At 44.2% G+C, this 17,823-nt stretch overlaps 1 protein-coding gene across 4 annotated transcripts in view; it reads left to right on the top strand.

The window, feature by feature from the left end:
* LOC308585733 (disks large homolog 5-like) overlaps positions 1-17,823 on the top strand; it is a gene marked incomplete at its 5' end in the record, with an annotated part of 23,265 nt that continues 5,442 nt past the window's right edge. The window contains 5 exons of one of the 4 annotated variants that reach the window (XM_081191781.1): positions 63-202; positions 9,082-9,351; positions 13,158-13,317; positions 14,328-14,504; positions 15,666-15,849. In XM_081191781.1, the coding sequence (XP_081047907.1) occupies positions 9,153-9,351; positions 13,158-13,317; positions 14,328-14,504; positions 15,666-15,849 (720 nt within the window). Of the gene's footprint in view, positions 203-6,529; positions 7,107-7,168; positions 7,187-9,081; positions 9,352-13,157; positions 13,318-14,327; positions 14,505-15,665; positions 15,850-17,823 lie in introns of those variants that run through there. The other 3 variants (XM_081191782.1, XM_081191783.1, XM_081191780.1) reach the window with 3 other exon arrangements.

Here is a 17,823-nt window from a genome sequence, read left to right on the forward strand (position 1 = left end):
ATGGCGGAGGCGGCTCCAGGAGACACTCCTCGGACTCCTCCTCGGCCATCATCCCCAGGACCATGGAGGTCCCCTGAGCCCGCGGGCAGCGCATGTGGTGGGCCTTCCTGGCCTCGTCCATGGTCCCCTTTTTCTTCTCCTGCTCTGGAGGACCCTCAAGTACCTGGGGACCGTCTGCTGCCACTGTGGGGGCAAGGAGAAGGTAAGAGTTTTTCTTCTTGCCCGGGTTCTCCCGCTTGAGGGCCGCTTCACACGTTGCCTGGGGCGGGTCAGGAAGCTGAGGTCGGGCGCAGCGCACCCACTCGCGTGTCTAGCAGGCGCCTTCCTCTGGGAGCTGCGAATGGCCGAGGAGTGGGGGAAGGCGAGGGTTGGACACCTGCAGAACTTCCCGTTCATTGTTGGCAACTCAATGCAGGGAAACTTACAAATAAACTGTGTGTTCAGATTGCAGCCGTGTATCTGGAGCCTTTGCGTGTTGACAGGGAAATGGGTCCCAGTGGGTTCGGAGGCTTCATTCTTGAGGGCATCTGCTTAGGAGAGCAAGTGCTTTTGAATGTCACATGCATCTCAGTCCTTGGGAACTGCAGCGTTAGTAAACTGCAAGGGATAAGGAGATTCATCTTCTTTCCTTCCCTTCTTTTGGTCCTTTCTAATTTTCTGTTGGGAACGCGGGTGGCGCTGTGGGCTAAACCGCAGAGCCTAGGACTTGCCGATCAGAAGGTCGGTGGTTCGAATCCCCGCGATGGGGTGAGCGCCTGTTGCTCGGTCCCTTCTCCTGCCAACCTAGCAGTTCGAAAGCACATCAAAGTGCAAGTAGATAAATAGATACCGCTCCGGCGGGAAGGTGAATGGCGTTTCCGTGCTCTGCTCTGGTTCGCCAGTAGCGGCTTAGTCATGCTGGCCACATGGCCCAGAGGCTGTATGCTGGCTTTCTCGGCCAATAAATCGAGATGAGCGTCACAACCCCAGAGTCAGCCACGACTGAACCTAATGGTCAGGGGTCCTTTTACCTTTACTAATTTACTGTTACCTTTCTCCATGTTTTCCCCATGCCCCTTTGTTTACTATTCCTCTTCATTTTCCCCTTCCATTTTTCCTTTCTTCCTCTACCAATATTGTTTTCCACATACTAAGATTTAGTGTTAATAGAAGTCAGAGTAACGTCAAAGGTTTATTGCTATTTTTACACAGATGACAGTAATTTAATCCTCCTGCCTTCTAACCATCATCAGTTCAGCAAGAGTTGTTTGTTGTGTGTTTGCTGTCCCAGGTTGACTCCTGCTTCTTTGGTACTAGGAGAGCAGAGGGCCTTCATTGTTGTTGCTGCAGCATGAAAAGTTAAAAACATCCTCAAAAGGCAATAACCTCAGATTTTGGATGAAATTGTGTTGGACCAGCAGTTCAGTAGTGGTCATGGGTGACCTGAGGTTCAAAGGTTGAGACTTCTTTTGCCTGAAGTGGACAGGGAGTCTTCAGAACAGAAAGTGTTGCCTCTTCACTGCCAACTTCCTGTAAAGGGATGACTTGACTCTTGCTAAGGACTTTAACATCATGCCAACTTTTTCTTTCTCACCCCTCTCCCACTCCCCCTTTCCCTCACGAAAAGTTCTGGAGAACTCAAAACCTTGATTATTTTGTGAGGCTTGGGTAGGTCCTAATAAATATATTTCCCCACTGTGGATTTGAGATTCTTGTCAAAACAAACAGTGAAGCCAACAGCCATTTCCTGCTCAGTGGGATTACTCCAAACGATGTGTACTGTAGCTTAGAGCTGCCTTCTTAGGATTTCCCCTTCCAGTTTTATGTATAGCTACCCAGAAGGTAGAATATGCTTAGAATGCCATTGTGTTTTGAAGGCTAGGAAACAGTAAAATGAGATCCCTTCACATTCAGTTATCAGCTCTCCCTGCTTCCCCCAAGATATGGCATAACATAGCTCTGCAAACGTGGAATCCTTTATTAATTTTAATTTGAAAGTGGTAATGAAGTAGGGATGTGAGTGTATCTCTGTGTGATGACAGAAATAACACTGCTGTGCCGAGAATTATGAAAGCAACTTTGAGAAAGTTAGGTGCATCTAAACCCCATCAAAGTAGGTAGGAGCTCAAGTATGTTTTATGAATTGCATCTTGTGCAATTACTTCCTAATTTCTGAGTTGTTGTTGTTGTTTTTGAAGGGGAGGGTGTTCGGTCAGAGTTTCCTAAAAGAGCCTGTGACCTTCTAGCAGATGAAGATTTTCAAACAAGTTTTTCTCTGCAAAGGGTGCTATCATAAGCTATGGCTGTGGGTTAAACCACAGAGCCTAGGACTTGCCAATCAGAAGGCCGGCGGTTTGAATTCCCGCAACAGAGTGAGCTCCTGTTGCTCGGTCCCTGCTCCTGCCAACCTAGCAGTTCAAAAGCATGTCAAAGTGCAAGTAGATAAATAGGTACCACTCTGGCGGGAAGGTAAACAGTGTTTCCATGCGCTGCTCTGGTTCACCAGAAGCGGCTTATTCATGCTGGCCACATGACCTGGAAGCTGTACCCCGGCTCCCTTGGCCAATAAAGCGAGATGAGTGCCGCAATCCCAGAGTCGGTCATGACTGGGCCTAATGGTCAGGGGTCCCTTTACCTTTACCTTAATCTGAATCTTTAAAATGCAGTTTGACTTGGTAAGTAAATAACAGCAATAGCCTTTTGCTGCTGAAGAGATGCTCTTTTTGTGGAGGGGAAATGGAAATGTGAGCTTTCAGAAAGAAAGATTTGTTGGAGCTGTAACACTCGTCTCTATTTACATGGTGACAAATGTATATTTTTGAAGAGAACTGGCTCCTCAGAAAGAAAAGCCAAATAGTTAATACGTCTGAAGGAGTTTCCTCTCTTTCTATCTCTGTGTGTTTATATATATATATATATATATATATATGTGTGTGTGTGTGTGTGTGTGTGTGTGTGTGTGTTCATAAATATATTCAAGTGCTTTCCTTTGTTTGTTGCAAGAAACATATTTAAGGAAGTCCAGAATGCAGCAAAGATGCAAAAAATAATAGTTAATACGTCTGAAGAAGTTTCCTCTCTTTCTATCTCTGTGTGTGTGTGTGTGCATATATATATATATATACACATATATATATATATGTGTGTGTGTGTGTTAATAAATATATTCAAGTGCTTTCCTTTGTTTGTTGCAAGAAACGTATTTAAGGAAGTCCAGAACCAGAACGCAGCAAAGATGCAAAAAATGTTTCAAGATGATTAGCAGCACTACCTATATTTCATTTTTATATTTCACTTGTTCCCAAAGTTACAGAACTGAACAAAGTACCTATAGTTCTTCTGTGGCTTCCAAGTCATCTGTGTGGACTCGGTTGTAGGAACAAGTTTCCATCCCTTGAATGTCCAACAGTATTAGCAATTTCTACAGGCAGAGTGGGCTCTTAGTTATATGCCCCACTTGCCCAGGCAGTTAACCCTGCAGTGTCTCTCAAAGATTCATTTATATTTCTGGAGAGTGACACACCTCCGCTTTTGCTCATTCACCATCAGTAGTACAGGGTGGCTGAATAGTGCTGTACTGTGCTTAGAGTCCAAGAGAAACTGCAGAGATGGCACTCCTGGCATGCTGGCCTCCCTAAGCCCCTGAGCAAGCTAATATCTGACACTTCATAACTGTCTTTGAAAAGAAGCCTTCTCATTCAAAATTGAAATCACATATTGCACAGTTGAACATTATTTTTGAACATGCCATATATTGTTGATGTTTCCTGGCCAGGTTGTATATTGCATAGGTTTTCTGGACTGTCTAGACAAGCTGAGAGCTGGGGACACTATTATACAGTAGTTGCACTCCTTGCTCCTGGGCCATGTCCAGAAAGTGGGGGGGGGATGAGTGTTCAGACCCCTGGGCTCTCACTTGTGGGGTGCCTCAGGGTTCCATCCTCTCCCCCATGCTTTTTAACAGCTACATGATGCCGCTGGAAGAGATCATCAGGGGGTTTGGGCTGGGTGTCCAATATGTGGATGATACCCAGCTCTACCTCTCTTTTAAATTGGAATCAGTGAAGGCAGTGAAGGTCCAGTATGAGTGCCTGGAGGTGGTTGGAGGATGGATGGTGGCTAATGGATTGAGGTTTAATCCTGACAAGACAGAAGTACTATTCTTGGGGGACAGGGGGCGGGCAGGTGTGGAGGACTCCCTGGTCCTGAATGGGGTAACTGTGCCCCTGAAGGACCAGGTGCGCAGCCTGGGAGTCATTCTGGACTCACAGCTGTCTATGGAGGTGCAGGTTAATTCTGTGTTCAGGGCAGCTGTCTACCAGCTCCATCTGGTATGCAGGCTGACATCCTACCTGCCCGCGGACTGTCTCATCAGAGTGGTGCACGCTCTAGTTATCTCCCACTTGGACTACTGCAATGCACTCTACGTGGGGCTACCTTTGAAGGTGATCCGGAAACTATGGTACAACTAATCCAGAATGCGGCAGCTAGACTGATGACTGGGGATGGCTGCCGAGACCATGTAACACCGGTCCTGAAAGACCTACATTGGCTCCCAGTACATTTCCGAGCACAATTCAAAGTGTTGGTGTTGACCTTTAAAGCCCTAAACGGCCTCGACCCAGTATACCTGAAAGAGCATCTCCACCCCCATCGTTCTGCCCGGACACTGAGGTCCAGCACCGAGGGCCTTCTGGCGGTTCCCTCACTGCGAGAAGCAAAGCTACAGGGAACCAGGCAGAGGGCCTTCTCTGTGGTGGCACCCACCCTGTAGAACGCCCTCCCATCAGATGTCAAAGAGATAAACAACTACCTGACATTTAGAAAACATCTGAAGGCAGCCCTGTTTAGGCAAGTTTTTAATGTGTGACATTTTAACGTATTTTTAATCTTTGTCGGAAGCCGCCCAGAATGGCTGGGAAAACCCAGCCAGATGGGTGGGGTACAAATAATAAATTATTATTATAATTATTATTTTATTATTATTTCTTACTGCCTTTCTCTAGCTAAAATTACTGACATTGAAAGGCCCGTGTGTCCTTCTGGTTTGTTGTTTTAAATTTCCAATTCATATCATTAAAATGTGTCCCTTGGTTGAATAATTGTCCACAAAATACCTAGCATGAGGATCTTAATCTCAGGGTTGTGGGTTCAAGCCCCACATTGGGTTAAAGTTTCCTGCATTGCAGGGGGTTGGGCTAGATGACTAGTGGTCCCTTCCAACCTACAGTTCTATGATTCATTTAGTCTGAGGCTGTGCAATCAGCAGAAAAAGAGGTGTCAGTCCTCTGTACTGGTTTGTATTTTCACAAAAGAGCCCTGGGTGCAATAGAGGCATTGCATTAGTAGTGGACAGCATGGGGGGTGGTGGAGATGCATACATGACTCCTCTTGCAGCTGTATAGGTGCTATTTACCTGCGGTGGATGGCTTTAAGGCAGTGGCAAGGTCGGTGCAGTGCAAATACACTGGCCATGTCAGTCCAGTACTTATGTTTGTGCATTTGCTCTGTGCCATTCTCACCGCACCCTTGCCCCCTGCCCTACGGAGTGTGCGTGGGTGTGATGTGGCAACATGAGAACGGGCCTTTTCTGTCGTGGCTCCCTGACCGTGGAATGCTCTTCCCAGGGAGGCTCACCACGCGCCATCATTACATATCTTTAGGCATCAGGGAAAAACATTTGTCTTTATCCAGGCCTTTGGCCACTAAATAACATAGGGCCTGTTAAAGGTAAGGGGAAAGTTAATATTATTATTTTATTATTAAGCTGCCTATTACAGTGGTACCTCGGGTTAGGAAGCCCAACCGTATTAATAGTAGTAGGCTGACCTTGCCTTGTTCCATAGAGTTACTAGCAACTGCTGCAGTGGAAGTTTATGTATACCACTGTATGCACGTTTTACGTGATGATGCCATGGCTGAGCCAGATCTTAATTGCACAGTTGAATGGGAAATTGCATGGATGAGCTTCTATACATGAAGCCTTATTATGCCTTAAATACCCCATCTCCTTTTAATTTCCATTTTGTTTGAAGATAATTTCAATAAAAGTGATAATTGCTGCAGTGCAGCAATCTAATGGAGAAGCACTAGAAGCACATGATAATATGAAATGTAATAGTGGATGCAATGTTAAGTTTTAAAAATGATGCTCCCTGATGACTGCCCTTCAATCATAATAAAAAAGCATCAGGCAATTAACTTGAAAGGCACAGGCAATTGAGTGATCCCAATTAGGTTATATTGCATTGGAGTAAATGTGTGTGTGTTTTAAAGGGGCAGTTATTGTAAACAAAGCTACTTGGAGACTTTACCCAAGGTTTAAAAGTACCTTGCTTTTTTCAGTGCGGTTACTGGGGGTTTTTCTACCCCTTCTTGACTGTTTCCACATTCAGGGTTAAAAAAGAACAAGGACAGCATAGCTTTCTTCTTCAATACAGCCAGTTCAACAACATCAACAGCAAAAAAATAAAATAAATCCTACTAGAGACTTAACACAAATTCAGCAAATCAAAGTGTAGCATTATTATTTTTTAATGAAAATACAGGTTGCTGTAATCCTGCCACACTGAATAAGCTGCCAGTTATTAAAAAGTGATTCCCATAGAAATTAGACACCTGAAGTAGTTGGCTGCCTGTGTGGTGAGGAAATTTGTTTGCCACCATCTTTCCCAATCCAGGGAAGAGGCACAATTCACATACAATTACAATTAGCTCCTCATTGGCTGCATCCCAACGGTGGGATTTTGCTGCTCACATCCCTTGATTTCTAAATTAAATGGCTCACATTCCACAAAGGAAAAATAATAAATGTTTCCCAGAAGAGGGAATAAAGATGAGGTGTGTGCCTATGTGTCCCCCCCCCCAATAGTTTGCCAAAGATTTCCCTTGAATGCATTCTTGCTTCAGAGTTTCCCAACCTCACAGCCAGTGACAGATTGTGCTGTGAGTAGAGTTGAAAGCTAGTTGTTAAAGCTCAAATGTTTTTAAAAGACAACAGCAAGCCCTGGCCCCTTGCTAAGGGAACCTTCAGTGACTGTTGGAACCAACAGCCATTTGGCTCCTCCCCTTTCCAGAGCATTCTTCAACGACTATTTCACTTGTTCATCCCATAACAGATGAAAGAGGTTGGTACCTGCTTTCCTGTTCCTGACTCATTCCTTTCTCCCCTTTTTTGGTATTATGTCATTTAGGAGCAGCTGGCATGGTGTGCAAATGACCTGTCACATATTAATTTAATTGATTGTTCTGTCCTATGGACTCAAGACAACTTGCAGCAGTTCTCCCCACCCCACCCCATAAATTTGTAATAGTTCTGTCCCAAACAGGCTTGCGATCTAAGGAAATCGAATGGTTGGGGAATGAAAGAGGTCAGATAAATAAAAATCACATAAACATAAAAAAACCAAGAGCTGCAAAACCAATTAGTCCAATACCGATCCAAAGGACAAGTCCTTTTTGTAGGCAACCACCTGTTGGTGGGGTCTGTGTACCTCTGATACAGTATTAAGACCAGTGCTAATAGCTGTAGGTGCTGTTACAGAATTAATAATACTGTGGGTGGGCTGGTTGCCTGGAGGTGACAGTTTGAAATGACTAGATGCGCGGTTCTCAAACTTGGGGCGCCACTGGTCCTGCCAGCTAGGGATGATGGGAGTTGTAGTCCAACAACAGTTGAAGACCCAAGTTTGAGACTCAAGACTCTCATCTGAGTAGGGCTGGGATGCCCATTGAGTAAAAGAACCATGTCTGGTGTGAACCAGTTTTAATAGTGCTGTGTTCCCATGATATGTGGCTTTCAGAAGGTGGTAGGCACTGCCAGATTACACAGGCATTGCAGTAATCCAACCTTGAAATCACCAATGCCACTGAAGCTATCTGGGCCTCCAGTGACAGGTAGATCAAGGTGCACCCCCCAAAAAAAAACTGTGCAGGAAACTGTCACTCACATTACCCCTGTCTTGCCAGAATTCAAGTTCAGCTTATTTTCCGTCATCAATAATAATAATAATAATAATAATAATAATAATAATAATAATAATTTATTTATACCCCGCCCATCTGGCTGGGCCTCCCCAGCCACTCTGGGCGGCTTCCATAAAACCAAAAATACAGTAAAATCACACGTTAAAAACTTCCCTGAACAGGGCTGCCTTAAGATGTCTTCTGAATGTCAGGTAGTTGTTTATCGCTTTGACATCTGCTGGAAGGGCGTTCCACAGGGCGGGCGCCACTACCGAGAAGGCCCTCTGCCTGGTTCCCTGTAGCTTTGCTTCTCGCAATGAGGGAACCGCCAGAAGGCCCTCGGCGCTGGACCTCAGCGTCCGGGCAGAATGATGGGGGTGGAGACGCTCCTTCAGGTATACTGGACCGAGGCTGTTTAGGGCTTTAAAGGTCAGCACCAACACTTTGAATTGTGCTCGGAAACGTACTGGGAGCCAATGTAGGTCTTTCAAGACCGGTGTTATATGGTCTCGGCGGCGGCCCCCAGTCACCAGTCTAGCTGCCGCATTCTAGATTAGTTGTAGTTTCCGAGTCACCTTCAAAGGTAGCCCCACGTAGAGTGCATTGCAGTAGTCCAAGCAGGAGATAACCAGAGCATGCACCACTCTGGCGAGACAGTCCGCAGGCAGATAGGGTCTCAGCCTACATACCAGATGGAGCTGGTACACAGCTGCCCTGGACACAGATCTATCCCACCACTGCCTCTAGTCTTTGGCCCAGGTTTTGCACAGCCTCTCCTGATTCAGATGTTATGAAGAAATAGAGCTGTGTGTCATCAGCACACAGATGGCATCTTGCCCCAAAACTCCTAATCACCATTCCCAGTGGCTCTTTGTAATTGGGGATAAAGGAGATGGTTCTTTGATTGACAATAGGAATATACGTTCCTTGACACCCCCACCCCAAGCTAGTATGCTGCTGTTTTGAGTAACCAGGTGAGCTAGGTCAAGGTCACTCTAGAAATAATAAATGGGTTTATGTTGTTCAGTCACTGTATTGCAGAAAACAATCTGAATTAACTAGAGTGAGAGAATATCCCAGGTCCTTGTGTCTAGGGCTGCAGTCTAAGCTTTGTTTTGTTAATTTGCTGGATTTCAGAAATGAAGGATCAGCTGTGAATGTATTCACCCATACTGGTACAGAACACAGGGTGAAGTTTTCTACTGAAAATGGGTCTTTGTCAGAGTTTGGGGCGCGGTGGCACCAAAGCTACAGCAACGTGTTCAGGGAGAGGTGAATGGGTATATTTCTTTGATGACGAGTCACAGCAGGAACTTGATCCACGGTGTGTGCATGGTCTCCATCCACCTGCAGAAAAGACCTCCACTCAGTTAAGTAGAAAAGCTGGTTCAGAAACCAGACCTTCAGGTGAGCTGCCCTCCTTTCCATATTTTAAGTGCTGCTTGTTTTACATGCCCATTTGTCATGCCTCTTTTTTAAAACAACAACAACTAAAACCTTTTAAAAACTGAGATTAGGGGCTTCCTATGCCTCAGTGATGTCACAGTCATTTTTTTCCTTCCAAAAGCTTGTTTTCATTACAGTGGTACCTTGGGTTACATACGCTTCAGGTTACATATGCTTCAGGTTACAGACTCCGCTAACCCAGAAATAGTACCTCAGGTTAAGAACTTTGCTTCAGGATGAGAACAGAAATTGTGCTCCGGCAGCGCAACAGCAGCAGGAGGCCCCATTAGCTAAAGTGGTGCTTCAGGTTAAGAACAGTTTCAGGTTAAAACGGACCTCCGGAACGAATTAAGTACTTAACCGGAGGTACCACTGTATATTCTATAGAACAGGGGTGGGGGACTTGGATCACCTCAACAAATTGGATCCCTCGGTCCCCAGCCTGCCATGGACCAGCTTTGACTAGAAGGCAGGGCCACCCCCTGTCAATCACACAATGTTGTAAAGATGTCAGGTGATTGACACCTATCAGAGTTCAAAGGGGTGTGTGTCTTGTTGCAACAGTTGGCCAGCTCATGGGCAATTATAGCCACCCTCTTTGAAGGTGTGCTTCCAGCATCAATCAGCTCATTGGCAGAGAGAGTGAGAGAGAGCACCCACTTTCTAAGGAGAGGGTTGCTCCGTTAGCTCAAAGTAGCTTGCTAAAATGGGGTGTGGGTGTGTGCTGTTTTAGCATGAAATTTCAATGTAAACTACTTCAAAACACAGCCCTGGTGCACTCAGTTCCCATGGTTCTTCCTGTCAGTTCCAACCAGCTGATTTCTCCTTTGCAAGCAGAGCTTTCCAACAGCACCAATCAGGATTTAAGCTCCTGGTTGTTCCTTTGTAGCCACATTTATACCTGCCCCACATCTGATGTCGAACAAGAGTGAACGTTAATTCTTAATACCCCTATTTGCACGAGGGTTGAGTTCCTGGTCATTGCACGCATTGGCAGACTTTGTGGGCCAAATTGAGGCTTGTGCTGTGCCTCTGGGCCAGAGGTTCCCCAGCCCTGCTATAGAACCATAGTTTTTCTCAGAGCTTCAGCAAAGAAGAGGTGTACCCTTCTATTGAATATGGTAAGGGATATGATGACATCATCATACACAGGTACATCACAGGTGACCCAGGTAGCACTGCACACGATTATAGCCTTAGTTGAATTCTTAGTTTCCTAATTTAGGAAGGCTTGCTAAGAGATGCACATGTGCACATACCCTTCAGCATACAGAACTAATAACAAGAATGCAGACATTTGATTCATATGGTTTGGTCAGAAGTACTTTGTGCAACATTTTCTTCAGTTTTTGTTTCCCCTAAACAAAATGTTGCGTGCTTCCCTTGTGAATTAGGAAACTTAAATTCAGCTGCCTTGTCAGTTTTGCCCTGAACTTATCCTGAAAAAGGGAAATGTTATTTTACACCAACCACTGTGACTAAATCCAAGTAGTTCACCTTCTCTACTTCTGTGCAAGACCAGAGGCAAAGGTTTCCCTTACATCTGATAGTGAAATTGTACTTGTGTTTTTTTATATATTTTTATTTATCCTTTTCTTATCCGAACAAGATTGAACTTTAATTCTTAAGGCCCCAGTTTGCACAGGGGCTGAGTTCCAGGTCATTGCATGCATCGGCAGAGTGCACATAAGCTCACCCCATTACGCCACGTCCCATTCCTCCCCTCTTCATCTCTCTTCCAGGTTCGAAAGCGGCACCCGCGTGCACGGTTGTGCATGCTTTGAATGTGTGGAAAATGGGAGTTTCCTGGACCTGATATCCTAAGCACCAATAGCAAGAGGCTTTGGACAAACTTGGTAGCAGTTGAGCTATGCCCTGCTGCTTAGTGGTTCACAAGGAGCCTTGGCCTGCTGTACTCTGCCTTTTTCTAAGTTTTACTCTCTGCTAATGAGATGTGAAGAGCAATTCTTTTATGCATATATCTTCCCCCACTGTTGTGTGCCTCACCCCTGACCCTTGCATAAGTAGTTTTTTAATCACATCGTTCTGACATTCTGATAGAAATGGCGGGAAGAAGGACTCTTGTTTTGCATTTAGGAGCCAAGGTCACACAGGGAGATACCTTTCTTTAGGAGCAAGAACCCCTGCAACTCTTTCCAAGGTTCTCTGATGCCCGCCAGCCCATATGGCCTTGCACTTCCCTTGATAGCCATGTGTTGTAACTGCAGGCACCTCTCAATAGGAATACAAGGCTGAGGCAGCCGAACCCACAAATGCCCATGAACTGTAATCACAGTGGCACAGATTACAGTCACAGAAGCTCAGGTTACAAGTCAGCTGCATTTTTTCCAGTGGAAGAGGGCCTTACATACAATCCGTCATGCACAAATTGGTCTTCCAAAAAATGGTGGTCCTTACATCATGTATTCCACCTCAAGCACACCTGGTGCAACTGAAAGCCCTTGATGAGTTGCATCGGGTGTGCTTGAGACAACACCAGTTGTATTTGTGCTGTTGCGAGGAATTCCATTCAAGGGGTTGAATAACAGTGAGGCTGGAGAAGTTGCTTTTTCAGCTGAACTGTAGTTCCAGATTTTCCAGGTTTGTGATGAGGGTTGTCTTGGAAATGATGGTTCCCCTGCATACGTCATGAGGGAATGCCAAATCATATAAAAGTGGCTGGAGGATCTAGTCCTTGTCGAAATCTCAGGTTACACATAACTTGCTCCATTATAGCTATATTTCAGAGTGAGTAGTACCAAGCGTTCAGTGTAAGATTTCAGGCTGTTTCCCAATGAGTTGCTTGCTTTCCACGCTGCCAAGCTCATTTATCAAGCAGTTTTTTTGACAATATATTTACATTGTTGTCATCAAAATATTCAGCAACGTTAAATTTGGACAACAAACAGTAGTTTCTTCAGTAATACTCTTATCAAAATTAAATTCCAAAAATCTTGCACCAACTGACATTCCCAACATAAATGATATGTATATAGTTTATTGCAATCCTCCCCCCAAAATTAGGTGATATAGAAAAGCATTTTTGACATGTGCAAAGGAGTGCAATACTGTCTATGTAGTACAGGCAACCCCTGATTTGTTCGGGGGTTGCATTTCAGGTCATCACACGTGATGGAGGAGCCCTTTTCTTGCTGCTTCCAGGGTTCCTGCAGTTCATGCATGCACAGTCATGCATGGTTAGAACTTGCGCAAAATAGTTGTTGCTTGTAATTTTAAGGAGTTTCCTCTAAGGAAACTGGAAACATATGTTAAGGGTCACGGTTCCCAAAGTTTATTCCTTGGGAAGAATTTGTGTGCCAATGTCAACTGATCAGGATGTCACCAGCACTCCACAAATCAGCATTGGTGACCTCACGCTTCAGTAGGTAGACTACCTACTTTTTTCACTGTGTTGATGGGACACATCCCAGTTAGATGAATGAGCCTACTTTGGTGGCTAGAGTGGAAACTAGCCTAGAAACTTGACAGCAGTTCTCAATATGTTGTGTTTAGATAACTGATTTTAGGGGATAACAAATCAACAAACCCAGTTGTTTGTGGAAGCATTGTGGATAGCACCCCAAATGTGTGCACTTGACCACAAGTCTGTCTTCATTGCAGACATGCATGATCCTGGCAAATTTACCATTCATTTCCTTTGGTAGCTTGTTCACATTCCCACTTTTTCTGGCAAACAGATAGCTTGGTTTTTTGAAAATGCTCTTGTCTAACCCCCTAACTCCGTGCTTGTTTGTGTTTGGCAACAGGTACAACGGATAAACCATCATCACCACCCGCTGCAGTAACCGATGTGAGGCAGATGAATGAGAAACCGGAGACCATTTTGTTTCAGCCATGCCAGGAGCGGGATGAGTTGAGGAAGCATCTTGCACTGTCGTCTCTTGGGTCAACCTTTGATGACTGCAGGTAAAAGACTGAACGGTCACATGAGGGTATATTCCTAGGTCTAATGCATGTGCACTTGGGCATGGGTCTTTGGCTCTTTTCCACGGCACAGCTGTTTGAGTTGGGTGGGGGGCAGCTAAGGATGCCTAGTATGGCTCAGTCAGAGAGCATGAGACGCTTAATCTCAGGGTTGTGGGTTACAGCCCTGTGTTTGGCAAAAGATTCCTGCATTGCAAGGGGTTGAACTAGATGACTCAGTCTTTGTTAGCTAGTGAAGTTATCTTTGCAAATTACGGTACTTACACCACCAGTGGCCAACTCCATGTGGGTACAGAGGATGCTTAATGCAGTGTTTCCCAACCTTGGGCCTCCAGCTGTTTTTGAACTACAATTCCCATCATCCCTGACCACTGGTCTTGCTAGCTAGGGATGATGGGAGTTGTAGTCCAAAAACAGCTGGAGGCCCAAGGTTGGGAAACACTGGCTTAATGTATTCTTTTTGTTTCATATAAAGTAACCTTTATAGGAGGGTGCATGTTTTCTTTCACTTTAATACAATGGTACCTCAGGTTAAGTACTTAATTCGTTCCGGAGGTCCGTACTTAACCTGAAACTGTTCTTAACCTGAAGCACCACTTTAGCTAGTGGGGCCTCCTGCTGCTGCTGTGCCGCTGGAGCCCAATTTCTGTTCTCATCCTGAAGCAAAGTTCTTAACCTGATGCACTATTTCTGGGTTAGCGGAGTCTGTAACCTGCAGCGTATATAACCTGAGGTACCACTGTACAGTGGAACCCCTATTGTCAAACGTCTCGGGAGCAACTGCTTCCATTTTCGAACATGCCTCTGAAGCCGAACAGCTTCCAAGGCGCATTTCTCTCTTTTCTCAATGGGGCTTGCCAACCGCCCCATTGAGCCTCGGTTGTTGAGCATTTCGGAAGCCAAACTGGCTTCTGGAATGGATTATGTTTGGCAACCGAGGTTGCACTGTACTTAAAATGTTTGATGTGTATACACGTGAATTTTATGCTAAGGTCATGCTCATCTGATATCTATCCTGGTGGGCCGCCTAGCCACAAGCCAAACCATGACTATGAAAGGCTGAAGATTCAGTGCATGAAGGCAATGTCCGATCTGCAGTCTCTACAGAACCAACACACCAAAGCGCTAAAAAGATGTGAAGAATCTGCAAAGGAGGCTGATTTCTATCAGTAAGTAAAGGCACACAGCATATGCACACAGATGCATTTTGGTTTCCTTTTACCATAACTACGTGTCTGTTAAGCTGCCTTAGATCTTCATGTTCGAAGGTCCTTCATAGCTTTTTTCTTATCCCCAGCTTCAGTCAACTTTTAAAATGGCATCATTTTAACATCAATAGAGAGATAATGTTCAGAGCTTTTGGTTGAAGATTTAGGATTAGTTTTAAAAAATCTTTGAAGACAGAGAGCCAGTTTCTGAAAATTATGCTGGGGAGTATAAGCTTAGCTTGGTTTGGAATGAATCGAGTTTAGCAGCTGTTGGGTGACCTCCTCTTCAGCGATTTGATGATACTTGTCCCCTGCTTCCCCCTTTCAGAACCCTGCTTTCACTAGTTCCAAGTTGGAGTCCAGTGCAGTAAATGATACTGCCAAGGAGGATTCTCTTAAGGGCAATTAGGTATCAACAAAATTCACCACACCAAGCAACAGTGCAAAATCTGGTGGTTTCTAATGGTGGATATTTCTTAATTTTTTAACTTCTTTATCAAATTGGAGGAGATGACACTACACATACTAATTTCTGTATTTGATAGTGTATAATGGGGGTGACTGGTGGGACGCGGGTGGCGCTGTGGGTAAAACCTCAGCGCCTAGGACTTGCCGATCGCATGGTCGGCGGTTCGAATCCCCGCGACGGAGTGAGCTCCCGTCGTTCGGTCCCAGCTCCTGCCTACATAGCAGTTCGAAAACACCCTTAAGTGCAAGTAGATAAATAGGTACCTCTTTATAGCGGGAAGGTAAACGGCGTTTCCGTGTGCTTTTCTGGTGCCAGTTCGCCAGAGCAGCTTCGTCACACTGGCCATGTGACCCGGAAGTGTCTGCGGACGACGCCGGCTCCCGGCCTCTAGAGTGAGATGAGCGCACAACCCTAGAGCCTGTCAAGACTGGCCCGTACGGGCAGGGGTACCTTTACCTTTAATGGTGGTGACTAAACTATGATCCTCCAGAGAGTCTTGGAACACAACTGATGCATGCTGATGGGGATGGTTCTTTTATGGCTTAACGGGGATGCTTACTCGATAAAGCAACGTTGCTTTTCCACGTTTTCTAAAATGGCTTTTTAATTGCCATTGGAGCATTTTTATATGTACGTTTCTAATATCTGTACAGTACACTGCACAGTCGTCTGCTGAGTGACCAATCGCAGGTGGAGGAGGACATGGACACTTTGAAGCGGAAGAACAACCAATTGGTACGAGAGCGCGATCACCTCCAGCAGTCATATGAGGAAATGAAGAGACTTCATGATGAGGATCTGAAGGACATAACAGACCTGCGCAGTCAGCTGCAGCAGGTAGCCTTTGCTCTGTTTTTGCTTGCTGAGTTCAGCTTCTCGTTTATTTTCTATTCTCTTCCCGCTCCCACTGATTTCTCAAGTGTTTCGGGGGGCACTTCAGAAAAGTGTCTCTTCCAATCCATTTCTTTAATATGCAGTGCTTATTTCTTTTCTTTAATTTCCATAGAGGACCAACCCCCCCCCCAAAAAAAACCCAGCATCTGTGGTGTCAACTGCATGTAGAAGACCAAAAGGGAATGTTGCAGGTTTCATATCAGAGATGTGAAGGATGATGGGAGCTGTAATCCAACAATATCAAGAGGGTGCCACATTGACTGCCCCTACTACATAGGGGTGTTTTCTAAGTCAAGTGTGGGTAGCTTGAAACCTTGAAATCCCTCTCCTTTCACAGCCTTGAAAACGTATTTTGAATGCAGCCTACAGGTATCTTTAAGAGAGCCTAGGCTTATTCATTTCTTCTTTAACCCTGCCGTCCTTGTATAGCATCCATTTGTCAACACGTGGAGCTGTGTTTTTGTCAACCCATGTAGTTTCAGAGGCTTTTTCAGATATTACTCAGCACTAGATGCAGAAAAGGCTTTTGACAGAATATATAAAGAATTCATGGGGTTTGTATTACGTAAATTTGGTTTCCCTATAGAATACTGTAATTGGATTAAAATGATTTATAAAAACCCAACGTCCCAGATTGTTACAAACGGAAGAATTTCGAATTTGATTAGTTTAAATCAATTATTATTTAAACTGTGCCTGGAACCATTAACAAGAGCAATAATTCAGGATGAGCATATCAAGGGTGTAAAACACAACAAAGATAATTACAAAATTGTATTATTTGCGGATGATATCCTTTTATTTATTACAAAACCAGAAGGCACAATTCCAAAAATTATGGAGAAAATAAAAACCTTTGGCAGAATATTGGGATATTCTATAAATTGGACAAAATCAGAGATTTTACCAATTGGGTCAGGGGCTGCATTGTATAGAAACCATCAATTTCGGATGTTCAAAGACTTTATTAAATACTTTGTTAAATTGACTTCATCAGATATGTACCAAATTGTAAAATTAAATGTGAATCAAGTTATAAATGAGATTACTTTTGATATTGAAAGGTGGGGACCTCTAAACCTTTCCCTTTGGGGAAAGGTTAATGTCCTCAAAATGAATGTTGTTCCAAAGCTTTTATACATTCTTAGAGGATTGCAAATACATTTTCCCAAATTTTACTTCCAAAAAATAAATCAACTGTGGGGTACAAAGCCACCAAAAATATCACCACATAAAATGCAACTTCCAACTAAGGAAGGTGGCTTTGGTCTCCCAAATCTGGAACTATATCACTAGGCCTACCTGCTGAGTAAGACTAATGATTGGAGAGCTAGCAGGAATCCCAATTGGGCTACTCTCAAATATAGTTTCTTTGAACCTCTTGAAGGGTGGACTAAACTCGGCTCTAATTTTATGAAATATCCTATAATTCTGGAGACTATTAAAGCACCTATAAAAATTTGGATGAATATAAATAAAAATAATAAGGAGGACCCCTATCAGCATGAGAAATTAACAATATGGGCCAACCCAAAATAAAAAATTGGAAATCAAGTAATAATTTGGCAAAATTGGATGAAAAAAGGTATTTTGACATTGAATCAATTAATTGATGAAAATTACAAATTTGTGGAATATAAAACTTTGCAAGTAAAGTATGGATTAACTAGTGAAACACAATGGCAACACATCCAATTGAAACGTATGTTGGAAAGGCAGTTTGGCCCTGACGCTATAGCAGCATCAGAAACACCCCTGCTGCTACAAGATTTAATTTCTGCAACAAAAACAAAAAACTCTACACTTGCACTATATAAAACACTACTCAACCGGAAGAAATGTGATTTCAAATATGGTAGACAAAAATGGAGTGAAGAGTTAGGGGTACAGATAACAGATGATATATGGGAGTCAAGT

This window comes from Podarcis bocagei (genome assembly GCF_964188305.1).
Source record: "Podarcis bocagei genome assembly, chromosome: 4".
Taxonomy (NCBI): Eukaryota; Metazoa; Chordata; class Lepidosauria; order Squamata; family Lacertidae; genus Podarcis; species Podarcis bocagei.